Raw genomic sequence first — 15,981 nt, 5'->3', positions numbered from 1 at the left:
AAAAATAAGTTAAGACACTGCTTGATACCATCATTTTTATCACATTTGAAGCCTTTTAGCAAGACTATAAATGTCACTAACAGTGTCAGTCCACTGCATTCTGAGTGAACTACCCATCCCATGTGTGTACACTGTTGCTCGAGTGATTAAGAGACAGCATGCAGTCTGTAAATACTTCTCAACATCTTTCCCATATAGATCTCTCGATGGCCGTCTACAGGTATCTCATCGTAAAGGATTACCGCATGTTATTTACTGTCGTTTGTGGCGCTGGCCAGATCTTCACAGTCACCATGAACTTAAAGCAATTGAAAACTGTGAATATGCTTTTAATCTTAAAAAGGATGAAGTATGTGTAAACCCTTACCACTACCAGAGAGTGGAGACACCAGGTAGGAAGACTGCTTCTGACTTTGTATAGCAGCATTTGTATGTACTAGTCCAGCATAGTGTTTTAAATGAAAAATAGAGAAAGATGATGCTTTCTCTTGCCAAAAGTACAAGATTCTTAGAGGTACAGCTTTTGGGAATACCATCCTGTGGAAGTTTTTAATAGTAAAGATACTGACACATCTTTACAAATGTGTTGAATACCTCTGATAAACACTTTCAGTACCGCTAGCAGTTTCCAGCTGGTTAAGTACGGTCCGGACTGAAAAGGAGAATAGAGATGACTTACCTTTGCTAATGTGGAGTAGTCTTACTCAAGAGGCACCTCAGGAATTTGTTTCTTCTAGTAACTAGCAGTACAATTGCAGTACTAGCAGTACTGAGAGTCAGAAAATTTCAAAACATATTAAGAAATAGTTAGATGGTTTAATTTTTTTCCTTTTAGCTCACAGAAGTGTGTATTTTGAGGGTCTTACTAATGCATTGAATTTTGCTTTTGCAGTCTTGCCTCCTGTACTAGTGCCGCGACACACTGAGATTCTAACGGAGCTTCCACCTCTCGATGACTATACCCATTCCATTCCTGAAAACACTAACTTTCCAGCTGGAATTGAACCACAGAGCAATTACATACCAGGTATTCTCTTAACTCCCGTTGCAAACAGTACACTTAATGTTGTGCCACTGGAACTAAGATGGTACTTTCATCCTCCTAAGTGATCAAATTAATTGAAAGATGCACCAATAAATTAAATCTAGTTGATTTCATGTAGTAATTCCAGTGGAAATACCTGAACACTGTTTGCAGAACACGATCTTGTGTGAAACCACATTGCTGTGGTTTCACAGTAGCTTACTTGGTTTCAGTAGCTTCTTTAAGATTCAGAATGCTGATGAGTACAAAATAGACCTTCACCTTATGCTTTGAGCCTGTTTTACAAACATATAGGGGTTGCCAAATGCTGTGTATTGGAGATTGAGTAGTAAACTGCTGCTCAATCTCACCTTGTGTAGTATGTGGAGAAAACTTCAAGTTGCAAAACGGTGACTTAAAAAGTGTTTTGATCTGTAGTTCGCGATCGATCAAGGTGTGCTTTCTGTATTTGTTACTATTGTGTGCATACAGTTTTGTCTTTTTAGTATGAAAGAACAACCTACCAATATTGAACTCTTAAAGAATTCCTCCTCCCCCTCTTTGCCTCTTTCCCACCCAACACAAATACCAAGACTAATCTGCTACAGTGCACCCAAAAGCCTGTACCCTTATTGAAACGTAAGATCAGTGACCTTTGTTTCCTGCCCCATCTTCCTGTTTCCTATCTCTTCAGGAAGTTGCCTGGAGGGTAAAACCAAGCAAAGCTGAAGCTTTCTCATAAATGTTTAATGCAGCTATGTTACGAATAAGCTGAAAATTCAGATCTGGACTCTCTCGAAGAATGGCTGCCTTGAAACTCAAATATATGTCGTGTACAAATTGTATCTACATGTCTTAAACAGGGTGTTGCTTGTGTTTTCTTTAAATGTATGCAAGAATTGAAATGACACCAAAAATTTTCAGTTAATTTGATCTCATCTGTTTAATTTGTGCCACATTTGGTGCCATCTAGGGACAGCAGATCTTTAAAGAGCGATTTAAGGTGCTAGAAGTTGCTGTTGCTTTCTTATGTATACTTTTTTGACTCAGAGGGCTTTTGATAGCATTTGTAAACAACTTACTGGAAAGCCACCATTTGAAAATCCAGTGCTATGGAAATGAGCTACAGCAACTCTAGGTAGTTATTTGCAGGAAGCCAGTTCAAGGTGATTGCGAATATTCATATGATACTCAAATGTTTATGCAGCTAAGCACACCTTGCCTCCTTCTCTTTGTCACTGACACCCTCCTGTTGTATTCATATCATGGCATCTTACTTTATTTGACCTTGCTAACTTAACCTTGCATACTTAGCTAGGTTCTGATAAGTCTTGGGTGTCTGGACAGCCTGCTTCAGAGAACCGTTTTCTTTAGCGGTAGGCCAGACTAACAACTGTGGCGGTTTTGCACCGCAATACTGTCTCAGTACTTGGTCTACAGAGAGGTTGGTTTTAAGTACAGCTGGGGAGATGGCGGTGGTGAAGGTGCAGGATGGCCTTTGGGCTGTATGTTCCCTTTCAGGTTATGGATGTGCTGAGCTGCATTGTCCAAACTTCTGGCGGCATTCAAGCTCTGCCAAGAATTTTTAATGCTGCACTTGAGCAGTTATTTCTAGCTGTGGTGGTGCTCAACCTGTGACCCTAAAACAGTATTAACGGTACTAGGTGGAGGAAATCTTCTCTGCTCAGACAGAGACTAGATATGGAAAATAATCTGTGCCAAAGAGCCTAGATTAGCAACTGGAAACAGGAGGCGTGGGTTGGATTGGAAATGGTTATTGACCTTTTACCATGGCTGTGGGCTTAACTATAACGAATGATTTGGAGATGGGTGGAGTCCACTTTATCACAATGAATTCTATAAAAATGTTCAAAACAAGTATTATTTTTGTCATCATACTTCTTGCTAGTAGAGATTTCCTTTAATCGTCCTTTTAAATTCTCACTTGAATTTTGTGACATCTATATTTAGCACACTAGTTTTACAGAATGAACCAAAGATATAATTCTTTTGGTTCATTTTTATTTAATCAACTGCCTTAATCTAGTTTCCTCTTGCTGACTTCCTTCTGATCTTACTATATTGCTGTAAATCTCAGACATGATATCTGATATAATTTGGTTTTAATTCTTAAGCAAAAGGCTTTATCTTTAAATTTCTGCTGTTTGGTAATAATGTAATTAAATGTGTTTAATCCCTCAGATGTCTCAGAGAGAATTCTAAGGCGACTGTAGAGATAGTTAGCTTCAAACACTTTCTCTAAAGAGATCCAGGTTTTGCCTTTAATATATAGGAAAAGACGTTTGCCCAGTTCAAAGAAAATTATTTCCTGAAAGGCAGTTGGTTAACTCATTATCTGGATTACAAAGTACATTTTGAATGGAGAAAAAGAACAGCCATACTCTCCTGGGTTTTGATGATGTTTCTGTGGAATTAGACACAGTTTCTAATATCAGAACACTTCAAACTTGTTACTGAGTTTACTTTGGTCTATGAAACTCCATCTTTAAAGAAAGCTAGTTAGAAGAACAGATGATTGTTTTAATAGAGCTTGGAAGTAATAATAATAATGATAATAGAGTTTGTGCAGTATAACTAGTTAGATAATATAGTGTCGTGGTTTAACCCCAGCCAGCAACTGAGCACCACGCAGCCGCTTCCCCCTATATATCATCATAGATACCATTATGTAACTAGCTATACTGCACAAACTCTATTATCATTATTATTATTACTTCCAAGAACGTTAGATATTTATCATTAATGAGTGAAATCAGCTGTTGGTATTGAAGAAAAATGGATTTGGGGACTGAACTGAAAAATAACCTTTAAATCTAGCAGCTTCTATAAGGCGTGGGAGGGCATCTGATCTGATGGTTATACTACATAAAGATGGCTCGCTTTTTTTTTTTGGTAGAAGTCACCAGATGGGTTTTTTTCATTTGTAATTCTAATAAATGTGAAAGCTGTTGATCACAATTGCAAAATTGTTACTCATTGTAGTGAAAGTATCTCGTCCTAAATGGAACAAACAAGGATTATCTGTTAATTATATAACATACTTGGGCAATTGACTGTCATACAAGAGATGATACATTTTACATAGACTAGAAGGCAGGTAATGGGTTTGAAGTTCTACTGTAAGGAAAAGGGAAAGCAAAATGAAATTTTGATTCAATGTTCAGGTATCATATGGAGCTCGTGAAGACTTGAGGACAAAAACCCCAAATGCTAAATCTTACAAATTTCCCCAGTCATTGAACCAATAGGGAGATTTTTTTTTTTTTTTGACAGAAACACCACCTCCGGGATATATCAGTGAAGATGGAGAAACAAGTGACCAGCAGCTGAACCAAAGCATGGATACAGGTAAAATTTATTTTTTCACTACTTTGAAGACTTGGGATTACTAGTTGTGATCCCTCTGCATAGCAGCATGAATTCAGCCTGAACAATGATGGCAGTAGCCCTCCGTACAACCTGGTGTTTTCTGTTTAAAATATCACTTTCAGTCTTTTGTGAACAAAATAGTTTTTTGCTAGGGGAATGCTTTTAAAACATTCTGTGCCATATTAAGTACCTTTCATTTGTTTTGTAACAAAAGCATACAGGTATAATTAAGTCTTCATCAAAAAGCCTTAAAATAGATTTTAATAGCTGACTAGTTTCATCCTACCCCTAACTTTACCTTCTGGAAACAGGTTCATTGAAGCAAAATGTCTGTTGGCCTAAAGTTACAGAAATGCTGCATGTTGAGAACCTGTCTCTGAACTCTGACAACCTTATCACGTCTGGCATGTTTCAAATTAATTCTTGTATGGAAGGCTCTTTTCAAAGAGTAGTAGAAACATTAAGCATTTGTGCCTTTGTATGAAAGGGTTTCTAGATAATCTGGTTGGCCTTAGACTTGGACAAAGCACAGTTAATGTGCTGGATAAGAACGTCCTGCTGTGTGCTGGCAGACGTGAGTGTGTGTTTGGTTAGCTAGTGTTAGCAACCTTTTTCAGTTAATTGGAATCAACTGCACTAGTTTGTGTAAGAACTGCAATATTTTCCCAGTATGTGACAATAGGTACCTTAATTAAAAAAGCCTGACATCAGCAGCCCTTGTAGGAATGTTTCTGTGCAAAGCCTCTCTGTATTTTGCCTACTAGTGCACAAATTGTGTTGGAGAGTTCATGTTTTTCTGAGTTTTTTCCTTCCTCCTTCCAGGAGAGAATAATTTCCTCAAATGAGGAAATCCAGCTTGTTCTTTTCTAGAGATAAACCCTCTCCTTTGAGAATAGAGAGGTAATATCTTGATTGTCTTGTCCACTTTTTCTTAGCTTTTTTTCACTGAATTTGGGAAGAAGTCACTACCTTCTCACTGGACAAGTGCACAAATAGTTATGTTCACGGAGTGTGCATGAAGTGAGAGCTCTGCCAAATACAACACTAAGATGTTAATCGAGTCTTTACAAGGAGGGGTAGGTTCCCAGGAGTCTAGAAAATTAAATGTAATATTAATTCAGAATAAGCATGTGACATGCTGGAAAACTGGTTGTAGGATTTCTGAGGTTTCTTATTCCAAAGAAGTTTAATGTAAAACTATATCTAGATAGCGGTCATGCCTACCCTTCTGAAATAAGGAGAATCATTTGCTCTGAAACAATCTGTATTGCTTCAACAGGATCTCCAGCAGAGCTGTCTCCTAGTACCCTCTCCCCAGTTAATCATAGCTTGGGTAAGCTGGAAATACTTTTAATTGTTTCTCTGTGTGTGATGACTCTTCTTTATATATAATCACATTAAAAATGAAAATGTACTTTAAAAAAGAGCTGTTTTAAGAGGAGACTATTGGGTTGACTTCCTGGTGATAAACATAATAGGGCTGGGTTAGTAACCCATTAATAACTACTCTTATTTCTGTAACTGTTGAGCTTCTAGCAAAGAGAAAGAATAATATGGTTGTGTGTACAGGAATAGCATTTATAAAATAAATAGTTTAAAGGACATTAGCCTATCCATAGTGCTGCCCAGACTTGCTGCCTCCCTTGTGTGTGTGTTCTGCTGCTCTTCTCATCTACTGCTTCACCTGTGACCACAACACAATTGTTGCTCCCACATTAGTTGCCCACCTGCTTTGATCAGGTGCCACTGCTGTGTGTCTGTACAAATGTCTCAGGAAGATCAGAGTCCCTTGGGTTTCTTTAAGGAATGGTGACAGGATGTGACAGGAAAATGCTGTTCAGAACGCTGAGTAAGTAATTAGGGTAGGTAAAAAGGGGAAGCAGCGCAGGAAAAGCTGAAGATGCACAGGGAAGATACTGAGCTCTAGTAGGGGAGAGGAAAAGGAGCTTAGAGCTGCCTTTAGATAAAGAGACCGTATAAGATCTGGTGTAATATAAGGGAACATCATTTTCATATTAATATTTTTTTCCTTTGTGTGGTTCAGTGATAGTTTAATCTTTAACGTTGCCAAAATGTTTGCAAGTTAGAGAAAGGCAACAGAAATGTCTCAACATCTGGCACTCACAGTTAACATTAGCTTAATCATTTTGCCGAGCAAAATGCAAGTACTGAACTACATGAGCTGTGGTCAGATTAGATCACCCCTTCTTCCCCTCCTCCTTCCCTTGTGTGGAATATTGAATTCCATTCTGTTTACCAGGGTAGGTAAAAATGACAGCAAGCAAAATATAATTTGAGTAGTTTGAGGAGACTACTGCTGTCGTTTCTGGAAGAGATGAATAGCAGGGCAGATAGATTTCTTTTCAGCCTCAAATTCTGTGTTAAGCTTATTTTTTAAAATTTTTTTTAGACTTGCAACCAGTTACTTACTCGGAGCCTGCGTTTTGGTGTTCAATAGCATATTATGAATTGAATCAAAGAGTGGGAGAAACCTTCCATGCATCACAGCCTTCCCTGACCGTAGATGGCTTTACAGATCCATCAAATTCAGAACGATTTTGTCTAGGTCTGCTTTCCAATGTAAACAGAAATGCTACAGTGGAAATGACAAGGCGACACATAGGTAAAAATCTCTGATCTTTTAACTATTTAATTTCATTTTAGCCATTAAATTATCTGGAATGATCCAGGTAGGATGGGCAGATCTGTGTGTTGGGGTCCTCTCACCCTTGTGCAGCCAGCCATTGAACTTCTCTCTTGAGGCTGGCCAAGGAGAGCTTGGCCTTTCTTGCTAAGGACAGAAGTGGAAAGACACAGAGGTCACAGCTTCTGAAATCGGGGAAATGTAGCAGCTTCTGCTACCACAGCCAGTTGCAATTGGGAAGAGATGTAGTGGTGGCTGGAGCTGCCTTTCCTCAATCAGTAGTCACTAAGTCGGTGGCAGCAGCAGTCACACAACTGTCAGGCTGAGAGCGGCACAGGAGGAAGCCACTCAACTGTATGAGATTTCTGTTGGATTTTCTTTTTCTTCTGGAAAAAGATGATGCACCAAAGCGTCCCGAGGGGCAGGTTTTTGGCTTTCAGGCTCCTCGTTGGACCACTGTGCCCTGGGTAGCATTTATATTCAGAGTAGCTGATAATGGAAATTTAAGCTTTAATTACAAAATACGAACGTATGCTTAGTTTATTCTAATTTATCAAATGCAGAATGGACGTTGGTAGTACTTCTTGAATTCTTTTCTGAAATGGGAAAAGCTGCCCTTGAGATAACACGGTGTTTTGACATGATTAAGATTTTCTTTGTAATGGTTAGTAAAGAATATTGTTTTCCACAATGCAGCATCTTGGCTTTAAGTTCTTCAATAAATTACTTTATTTTTCTTTTTTTTTCCCCCTGGATTCTTTTATTTAGCAACATTCAGGAGATTTTTTTTTTTGGTTTTACTTTTAGTAAAAAAGTCCAACCTCTTCAGTAGAACCTTCTGACTCCCTCTATGCCAAATCCAAATGCTTGTCTAATAAAATTTTCGATGTGCAGAAACCCAGGCTATGTCTGTGCTGACTGATCAAAATGGTCAGCGATGAGGAAAAGCAAAAATGTAAGGAGCTCACTCTTTTTATAGAGCAGCTCGCATTTGTTTGAAAAATAGTTTTAAAGAGAAACTATGGCCTTTAAAGGACCTGTTAATTATAAATAGTTTTCTTTGGGAGATCAATTATACATTACTTATCTTCTGCTAGAAATAACCCATACAGATTTTCTTCCACTTGGAGAGAGAGAACAAGATCTAGTTTAAAAGTGAACAATAGGATTTCTTATGGGTATTTTTTTTGTAATAGGGCTAAATGAAGTCCTGTTGTTTTTGTCAAAGTAGTACAGAGAAAGGGGTATGCAGTGGGTTGTGAAATAGTGTGGGCGCATGTAAGCGGAGAGTGTTGAAGTGGTATACTTGTGTTTTCCTTTTTTGCCAGTGGCCTGTGCCGCTTCACATACAACGCTTTAATATTGGCACAAGTTTTAATTCTGTTGAATCTAATCTTTTTATTTCAATTTTGGTATTTCTTTAAGTGAAAAAGATTTCATTACAAGCCGTTACGTGGCTAGAAAATTCTGTCTCGCTCTTGACGAAAAATTATTCTGCTTCTCCTTCAAATATTGTGTGTTCGTGGGAGAAAAATGCAAGTTGATCGTGTTCTGCTCCTGCTACAGCTGTCAGCCCAGCAGTGTGGTCCTGTAGATAATTGATTTCTGTTTGTTGTAAAGAAAAACCTTGGCCTTCTCTGAAACAAAATACTCCCTTGTTTGTTAATCTATTTGGGTCATATCATAACTAGAGCTCCTTTGAATTTTGCTACAGGAAGGGGAGTACGTCTCTATTACATTGGCGGAGAAGTTTTTGCTGAGTGCCTAAGCGATAGCGCCATTTTTGTTCAGAGCCCCAACTGTAATCAAAGATATGGCTGGCATCCTGCAACTGTGTGCAAAATTCCACCAGGTTAGTAGCATACCAAAGGTCTCGCATAAAATTATCCAGTGAATGTATTCACTGGATGACATTTGCTTTCCTTTTGACAGTTTCTTCATAGTTTTGGGCTTCTGTGTAGCAAACAAGCATTCATTGATTGTACCCTTTTGACTTTATTTTTTCTTTATAGGGTGCAATCTAAAAATCTTTAATAACCAAGAATTCGCTGCTCTTCTGGCTCAATCTGTGAATCAGGGGTTTGAAGCAGTTTATCAGCTTACTAGAATGTGTACCATAAGAATGAGTTTTGTTAAAGGATGGGGAGCTGAATACAGGTAAGAAAAAAACCTTTGCTTTTTAAATTTAAAGTTAATAATTTTTCTTCTTTCACTAATACGCTATTTCTGTCTGGCTTGAAAGCCATACGTACAGGCTTCTTACTGGTATTGTAGATACACTGTCTGCAAGTTGAACCCATATTTTCCTTTTTCTCCCCCTCAGCTATGAAGTTCCTAAGTCATAAAGACCGGTAAACTGATTTTAGTATTGCGTTGAAGTCAGCTGTTGAGCAAGGCATGTCGTCAAAGTTCCGTTTCCTCGCTCAGTCCTGCTTGCTTGCTTCTTATGGTGAAATCACTGACAACATCTAGAAGTTTCACAGTTTGTGCTATGAGATGATTAGCTGTTTGTTAGACGTACAGTCATTTTGGTCTCTATCCTGTTCTATATGGAGTATAATGAGTTCGTTAGGTTGTGGTGCAAGATGCAGTTGATAGTTCCCGACGGAAAGAATTGGAGTCGCTTGGAGTGCATTCTGCAGAATAAAACAGCTGGAGAACACACATTTAAGGGATGGCAAATATTTTGGAACTTGTAGTGGAAAAAACTTTGCAGGAGTAAGATGACTGTGTTTATGTAGTAAAACTGCTAAAACCAGTTTTTGAGTGGAAAAAATAGTCTTTTATCTGCTTTTGAATAGATTCCAATTGTATTCTCTATTAGCACAACATAAGAGCTATAGTTGAGGACAGTGCCTGTTTTTAATGTAGTATGGCAGTTTGGGAAGAAAAGGAATTGACTTCTAACTGAGCAGTATTAAAGATTTCATTATTTTGGAGAGCTAGAGATGTGGTTTTAAACAAATCCCTTAAACCTCTCTAGAAATTGTCCACTGAAAGAATGAAGTCTGACATATCAATACCCTATTGCAATACATAATGATTTTTTTTAAACCCATATCATTTCTGAAGTTGAATAATGGCTTGTAGGTTCCACTGTGAATCCTGGGGTTTTGATTCTTTTTTCTGCTCTTGAAATATATACATGTAAATAGCAGCGTCAGTGTGTGGGGGAGGCTTCTCAGCTAAATGAAACCAATTTTGTAAAAGCTTAATTGGATGAAATGAGAAATTTGAGTAATGGAATAAATTGGTACCTCTTTGTTAGCAAGAGGTACACAAGAAAGAATCTGGCTCAAGTTTAAAGAGCTGTTGGATTTGGCTCAAAAGGAGTATGTATACACTTACGCATAATTAAATACAACATTCAAATCAGAACAGAAGAAAGGCTTAATCAGTCAGATTATATGGAGACAACTTGAAGTGAATGGAGTGTAAGTGCTGGGTTAAAACAGTGGGGAGGCTTTTGGTAAAGTTTTTTCTAAGGAGGGAGAATATTGGTGGTTGGTAGTCTATAAACCCTTCAGAGATCATAGGATTGAAAAAGCTGCAGTGGAAGCACTGCCAGAACAGCACAGAAACTGATTACTGACATAATGCTGAACTAGTTTCTTTGCATCTCTGTTTAAGATGGTGCTAATAAATTATTGATACGCAAAACTTGTAAGTTATGCTGCAGTCGTGATGAAAGCAAGAAGGGTTGCTCCTGCAAACACAACCTTGAATTTAAATGAACGTAGTCTGAATTCTCAAAATAGACCAGGAAGCGCTGTAAAATCCATCATTCTTGTTAAAACTTCTGTGCTTCATTGTTATGTCAAAAACATTTCTCATGGAACAGGCTTTGGCAAAACCAAAGCATTACTTACATTTTAGGCATATGGCATATGTGCATAAACGTGCAGGTATAGCAGGGTGGTAGATTTTATAAGCTTGGTAGACAAAATAGCTTACAGCTTTTTGCTCGATACATGTTGGCTTGAATTTGAGGATGGTGGTAGAACTTCAGAAGACAAGTGTTCACGTTAACGCAGGAACTGTCCAGGTCTAGGATTATCTTCTGAAGAAAGCTAAGTAGAGGTGATTACAGCAGAGAGACTTAGTGATACATGAACTGGAAATCCATGGGTAGAAGAGGCCTGAGTTTTAGCTTTGAGACGGCTGCTAAGTGACTGTCACTGTTTTAACAACTTTTGCCAGTGTAGTGCAAAGCCGGGGTTGTTGAACAGAACCAGTTATAAAATTTTGAGGAAGTGTGTTGTGGAACACATTGTAGGGGAGTTGACAGCGGTGGAATAATGAGCTTCCTTCTTTGGGAGAGGATTTGAGACTAAATGGAATTATATTTCCTGTGGTTTAGATTGTTCTTCTATTGGATCACTTTGTTTTGGCATAAGCATTCGGGGCTAAGATAACAATGTTTTTTAGAGTGCTGAGAGAGCACAGACCCCAGCCGCTTTCTTCTGCTAGAAAATGTGAAACCACAGACAACTTTTGAAATCCATCCTCTCACTGGCTTAATCTTTCTGCCTTTTCAGTTCCTCTGTTTATACAAACAGGTTTCCTTAAAGCTAAGGGTTGCAGTGCCGACAGTAAAAATGAAGGGGCTGGGTTTGTGCCTGACTAATCTGCTGCCTTTGAATCTTAATGCCTCCTTGCTTTGACTTTGGGATAGCTAGAATTACTAGGAAAAACTGGCTTAGCAACAGTAGTCTTGCCAGTCTAGTTTGGGAAAACTCCCATGCCTGGAGTGGGTACGGTGAAATAACAGGATTTCTCGGGCAGAGTATGTCCAATACTGATTACTTTGGAGATGAGAAGATTTTTGAGTAACAGATCTCTGCAACAGGGATTTATGGGAGAGTGAATGAAGCTTTTATGGTTGTCAGTCCTTCAGCTTTACTGAGGCTTTCTACATGGTGTTTAATTAAGGGCTTCTATTGTGGAAAATTATAGGCAAGTTTATGTAGACGACAAGGGAAGCACAATTTTTACCTAAATTGTTTGTGTGAGGATGTTACAGTACAAAACACGTGTAGAAGTATAAGATTACAGGAAATCAGAGATGAAGTTTGGTGTTCCTTTGCGATAGCATCAGTTAGCACAGTATAACCACACACTGTGTTTTGACGTAGTGTTTCTGACAACATCTAGCAGTTTCCTTATACATTTATCTTATCAATTGCTCCAAAAAGCCAGACCTTATGATCACCATAGTATTGTGCTGTTTGGCCATGCTGACAGTGCAGAGCCAAGTGGCTTCTATTCTGTATTTCTCGGTAGTTGTCTACAAAATTCAAACCCAGTTATGCGTGCAGACCCTTGGAAGGTTAAGATACAGCTGCACACAGCTATCTGTGATATGAACACCACATTGGTTGGACAATCTTCAGTTTTGAATTTCTTTTTAGAAGTAGGGCTCTTGGTGTGGCACTTGAAGCAAATGCTGCAGTTCTTATCTTATTCTACAGAGCAGAATATTCTCGATGTATTAAGGATAAGCATGTAATAATTGGTGTGTCTTACAGATGTGGGGTGTTTGGGTTTTTTTTTGTTGGGGTGGTTGGTTGTTTTTTCTTCAAAGACTGTCTGAAAAAAAAGCTTAGTAACAGGTATGGTAATGGTTGCAGATTTTTATCTTTCTGTGTAATAGATATGGATGGAAACATAATTGATCATATGATGGAGAACTTTGTGGCAGCCAAAGCTACTTTCTGACTTTCCTATTATTCTTTATTTTCTAGGCGGCAAACAGTAACAAGCACTCCTTGCTGGATTGAACTTCATCTGAATGGACCTCTACAATGGTTGGACAAAGTATTGACTCAGATGGGCTCCCCTTCAGTACGCTGCTCCAGCATGTCGTAAAACTCCTTCCTCCGTTACCAGTGGGCTAAATATTGAGTCCAGTCAACAGACTTAATATAACAGCTCGTCTGTCGTAGTATTTGTGTGTGGTCCCCATGAACTGTTTACTATCCAAAAAGGTTTTTAAAAAAAAAAAAGGAAAAAAAAAAAAAAGAAAAACAGCACTTGAGGTCTCATCAATTAAAGCACCTTGTGGATTCTGTTTCCTATACTCTGATACTAGATGAAAATTTAGTGTATAGAAATACCTTCTTCAGAAAGAAGAAGGGACAGTTCTAAAGACTCTTAATGGTGTTTTTATTGGGTATATAATTGAGTGTCCTAATGGTTTATCAATAACATGAATAGCTAAGTATATGTACAGGTAATGTATCATGATCTCAAATATCACAGTATTGTGCTGTTCTACATTTTAGTTCCCATAAATAGTTGTTTGTTTTTTTGATTGGGGCAAATCTCTCATAAAATTCCAAGACTCTACTCCTTTATTCTTTTATATTTTTTTATATAAGCAGGTTTTCGAGTTGTCCTAAACATAAAAAGCAGACTTTCCTTGTAGAAAAGCTTAACTTTTTGCTGCCTTCTTAAAGAAAAAGAAAATCCCTCCATTGGAAGGGAAAGAAATGTCTTGAGATTCATCTGTGAAATCTTAAGACACTTTATATGCTTAATGGGGCCTAAAATGAATTCATATTATAAATTCCAAGTATCCATCACACTAGGAGTCTACTTTTCCCTACCCATCTGAGTTGATGCATCTATTGCCAGCAGTATTGCTGGCACGGATGTAATTTGGGACTTTTTTTGTACCTTGAATCATTGAAATCAGTGTTTTTTCTCATGGAATGAGAATTTACTGTAGCATTGGATACTGGATTAAGTACACAAGGTTATTGGCTTTTACCCCTTACATCTGTATTTTTTCATTAAACAGATGTCACTAAAAATCATGGTTTTTAGTTTTTGGAGCCAAATACCTTGAAAAATCCTTTCCCAGGGTAAACTAGACTCTTTCGTATAGGTTTTAAATAGATGCAGCTTCTTAACATATTTCAGTAACAGAATTTAAATTTCTGATCTGAGTGGCTTTGTATAGCTTACTTACATACCAGATCATACGCATTCATTATGTCATAATGGGCCTTGTTATTAAAAGTAGTTGCTTCTGCAAAACCTCTAGGATAGTGGTTGCTGAGGTATGACCAGCGAAGGAGGACTTCTAGGTTCTTCGTGACAGTGCATGTTATTGTGAACCCTTGGACACTACAGCTGCACCATATTAAAAATATTCTGAAATATATTCTACAGATAAGTCTGGGTTGGGGAAGGGTTGGGAAACTGTATAGAAGGGTTATTCTGACTTGAAAAATATACATCTTACTAACAATCTTGTGATCTAGCTGTCTGTCATTCTTTTGTTATTGTGGCAGTAGCAGGATTGCCTTTGTCTGTTTTTCCCATTGTTTCATCCATTACACTAGTACTGTACTTTGTAAGTACAGCTAGTGATAACTTAGCTTTGAGAACAAAAATGTGGCCAGTGTTACAGCTTTTAATCAGTTGACTGAATTGATGGTAGTGATGGATATTTTTATGCCATAATGACTAGGGCATAGAAGCAATACCAAAAATCAAGCCTTGAAGAAGTGGGCCAGACACCTTTAAAAAATTGGCAAAGCAGTTACCAGTTTGTGCTAGTTTTACCAGTAGACTAATGTATTGGTAGAACTTGTGAACCTAAGAAATAAGCTTCATGCGTGTTGCATTTGCCTAATATGTGAATACACTAATAAAAGTTTTAATTCTCATGATGGTTGGTTTTTTTTATTAATTGCTGTATATATTTTCTGTTGAAGGTTAGGAATCATTCTAACCCACCCAAATAAATGGCACAAGTGTCCTGCATGTTGTGGCTGGAAAGGTATAGTTTAGATGTTAAAATCACGTCTTACACAGCTATCGTGGAGGTTCTGGATCTGTGTGTGTTTAGTGATACAGACTTCTACTCCAGATCGAATTTATTAAAGCCGTTGCTTTTTTTCTACCGCAATCAAATTACATCCTACTAGCTCAGATGTTTACTTTGACCTATGAAACAGTTAGATAAGAGTGACTTGTCTGGGTGAAAGACTCCGTTGCATTTATGAGCAGGTTGCAACTTGAATCAGTTGGGTGACCTAATTCTGTAGTCTCCTTACTGTGGATTTCTGTATGTGTTCTTTCAGTTATGGCGATATTACTTGCTTTGCCTTGAACATTGTTATAACCTTGACTGTGCCCTTTTTTGGTGTGCAAGGACACTGCAGACATTATCTGTGGACCTGTGGTACTGTCTGCGTGCAAGGCCATCTCAGTCTGTGTAAAAGTCACTTTTTTTGACTTCTGTTAGTACCACTAAAATATTCTCTCCTGCCATTACTGTTTCAGCCACAGCTTAGTGGAACAAGGGAACTTATCTGCATTCGAAATGTTTGCTTGCCTGTATTTCATTTAAATGCCTTTGGCAGTTCTTGAGTAACTTTAACCTACTCCTGTTTCTTAATCCAGTGCCTTTCTGACTTGTCCCACTGCTGTTCTGCTCTTCCTCAAAATCTGACCAGTGCCTGCTCAAGCATCTTAATGCGGAATGCCTGTGGTACGTAAGGAATGTGACTTCATCCCTCTTCTCTTCTGCCAGTCAAAGTACTGATGGCCAAAGTACAAATGAAAAGTGATTTTTTTTTTTCAATGAGGCTGTTTTTTGTTAAATAAAATACTTACCAAGCAGGGAGTACTCAACTGGAGATACTTTAAGTATGGGTAGCCAGCTGCTTCTCCGTGTCATGAAGCTGGAAAAACTCTGTATGTAACTGTTGCCTTAAGTTTGGACTGGGATTCAGTGTGCCTGGGTTCTGATCTCTCTCTTGTCACTAGCCCTGTCTGAGCTTGATTTTCGTACTACTGCCAAAGCCAAGTAATCAAAAATCAGGTAGTTGATGTAAACACCCGAGCCTAAAAATTGTTTTTGAGTTGCCTTTTAGCAGCTTGGATGCACTGAGCTGACGTTTCAGAACCC

At 38.2% G+C, this 15,981-nt stretch overlaps 1 protein-coding gene across 4 annotated transcripts in view; it reads left to right on the top strand.

Moving 5' to 3' along the window:
* Positions 1–14,246, top strand: part of SMAD2 (SMAD family member 2) — a 40,464-nt gene extending 26,218 nt beyond the window's left edge. For 2 of the 4 annotated variants that reach the window (XM_050913499.1, XM_050913498.1), the window contains 8 exons: positions 199–392; positions 893–1,027; positions 4,319–4,393; positions 5,694–5,747; positions 6,825–7,037; positions 8,773–8,910; positions 9,071–9,215; positions 12,803–14,246. In XM_050913499.1, the coding sequence (XP_050769456.1) occupies positions 199–392; positions 893–1,027; positions 4,319–4,393; positions 5,694–5,747; positions 6,825–7,037; positions 8,773–8,910; positions 9,071–9,215; positions 12,803–12,926 (1,078 nt within the window). In that variant the 3' untranslated portion in view covers positions 12,927–14,246. The remainder of the gene's footprint in view (positions 1–198; positions 393–892; positions 1,028–4,318; positions 4,394–5,693; positions 5,748–6,824; positions 7,038–8,772; positions 8,911–9,070; positions 9,216–12,802) is intronic. The other 2 variants (XM_050913500.1, XM_050913501.1) reach the window with 2 other exon arrangements.
* The last annotated feature ends 1,735 nt before the right edge of the window (positions 14,247–15,981 follow it).

Source organism: Gymnogyps californianus, chromosome Z (assembly GCF_018139145.2).
Source record: "Gymnogyps californianus isolate 813 chromosome Z, ASM1813914v2, whole genome shotgun sequence".
Lineage (NCBI taxonomy): Eukaryota > Metazoa > Chordata > Aves > Accipitriformes > Cathartidae > Gymnogyps > Gymnogyps californianus.
Note: the sequence above shows the minus strand (reverse complement) of the source record. Positions and strands in the feature narration are given on the sequence as shown.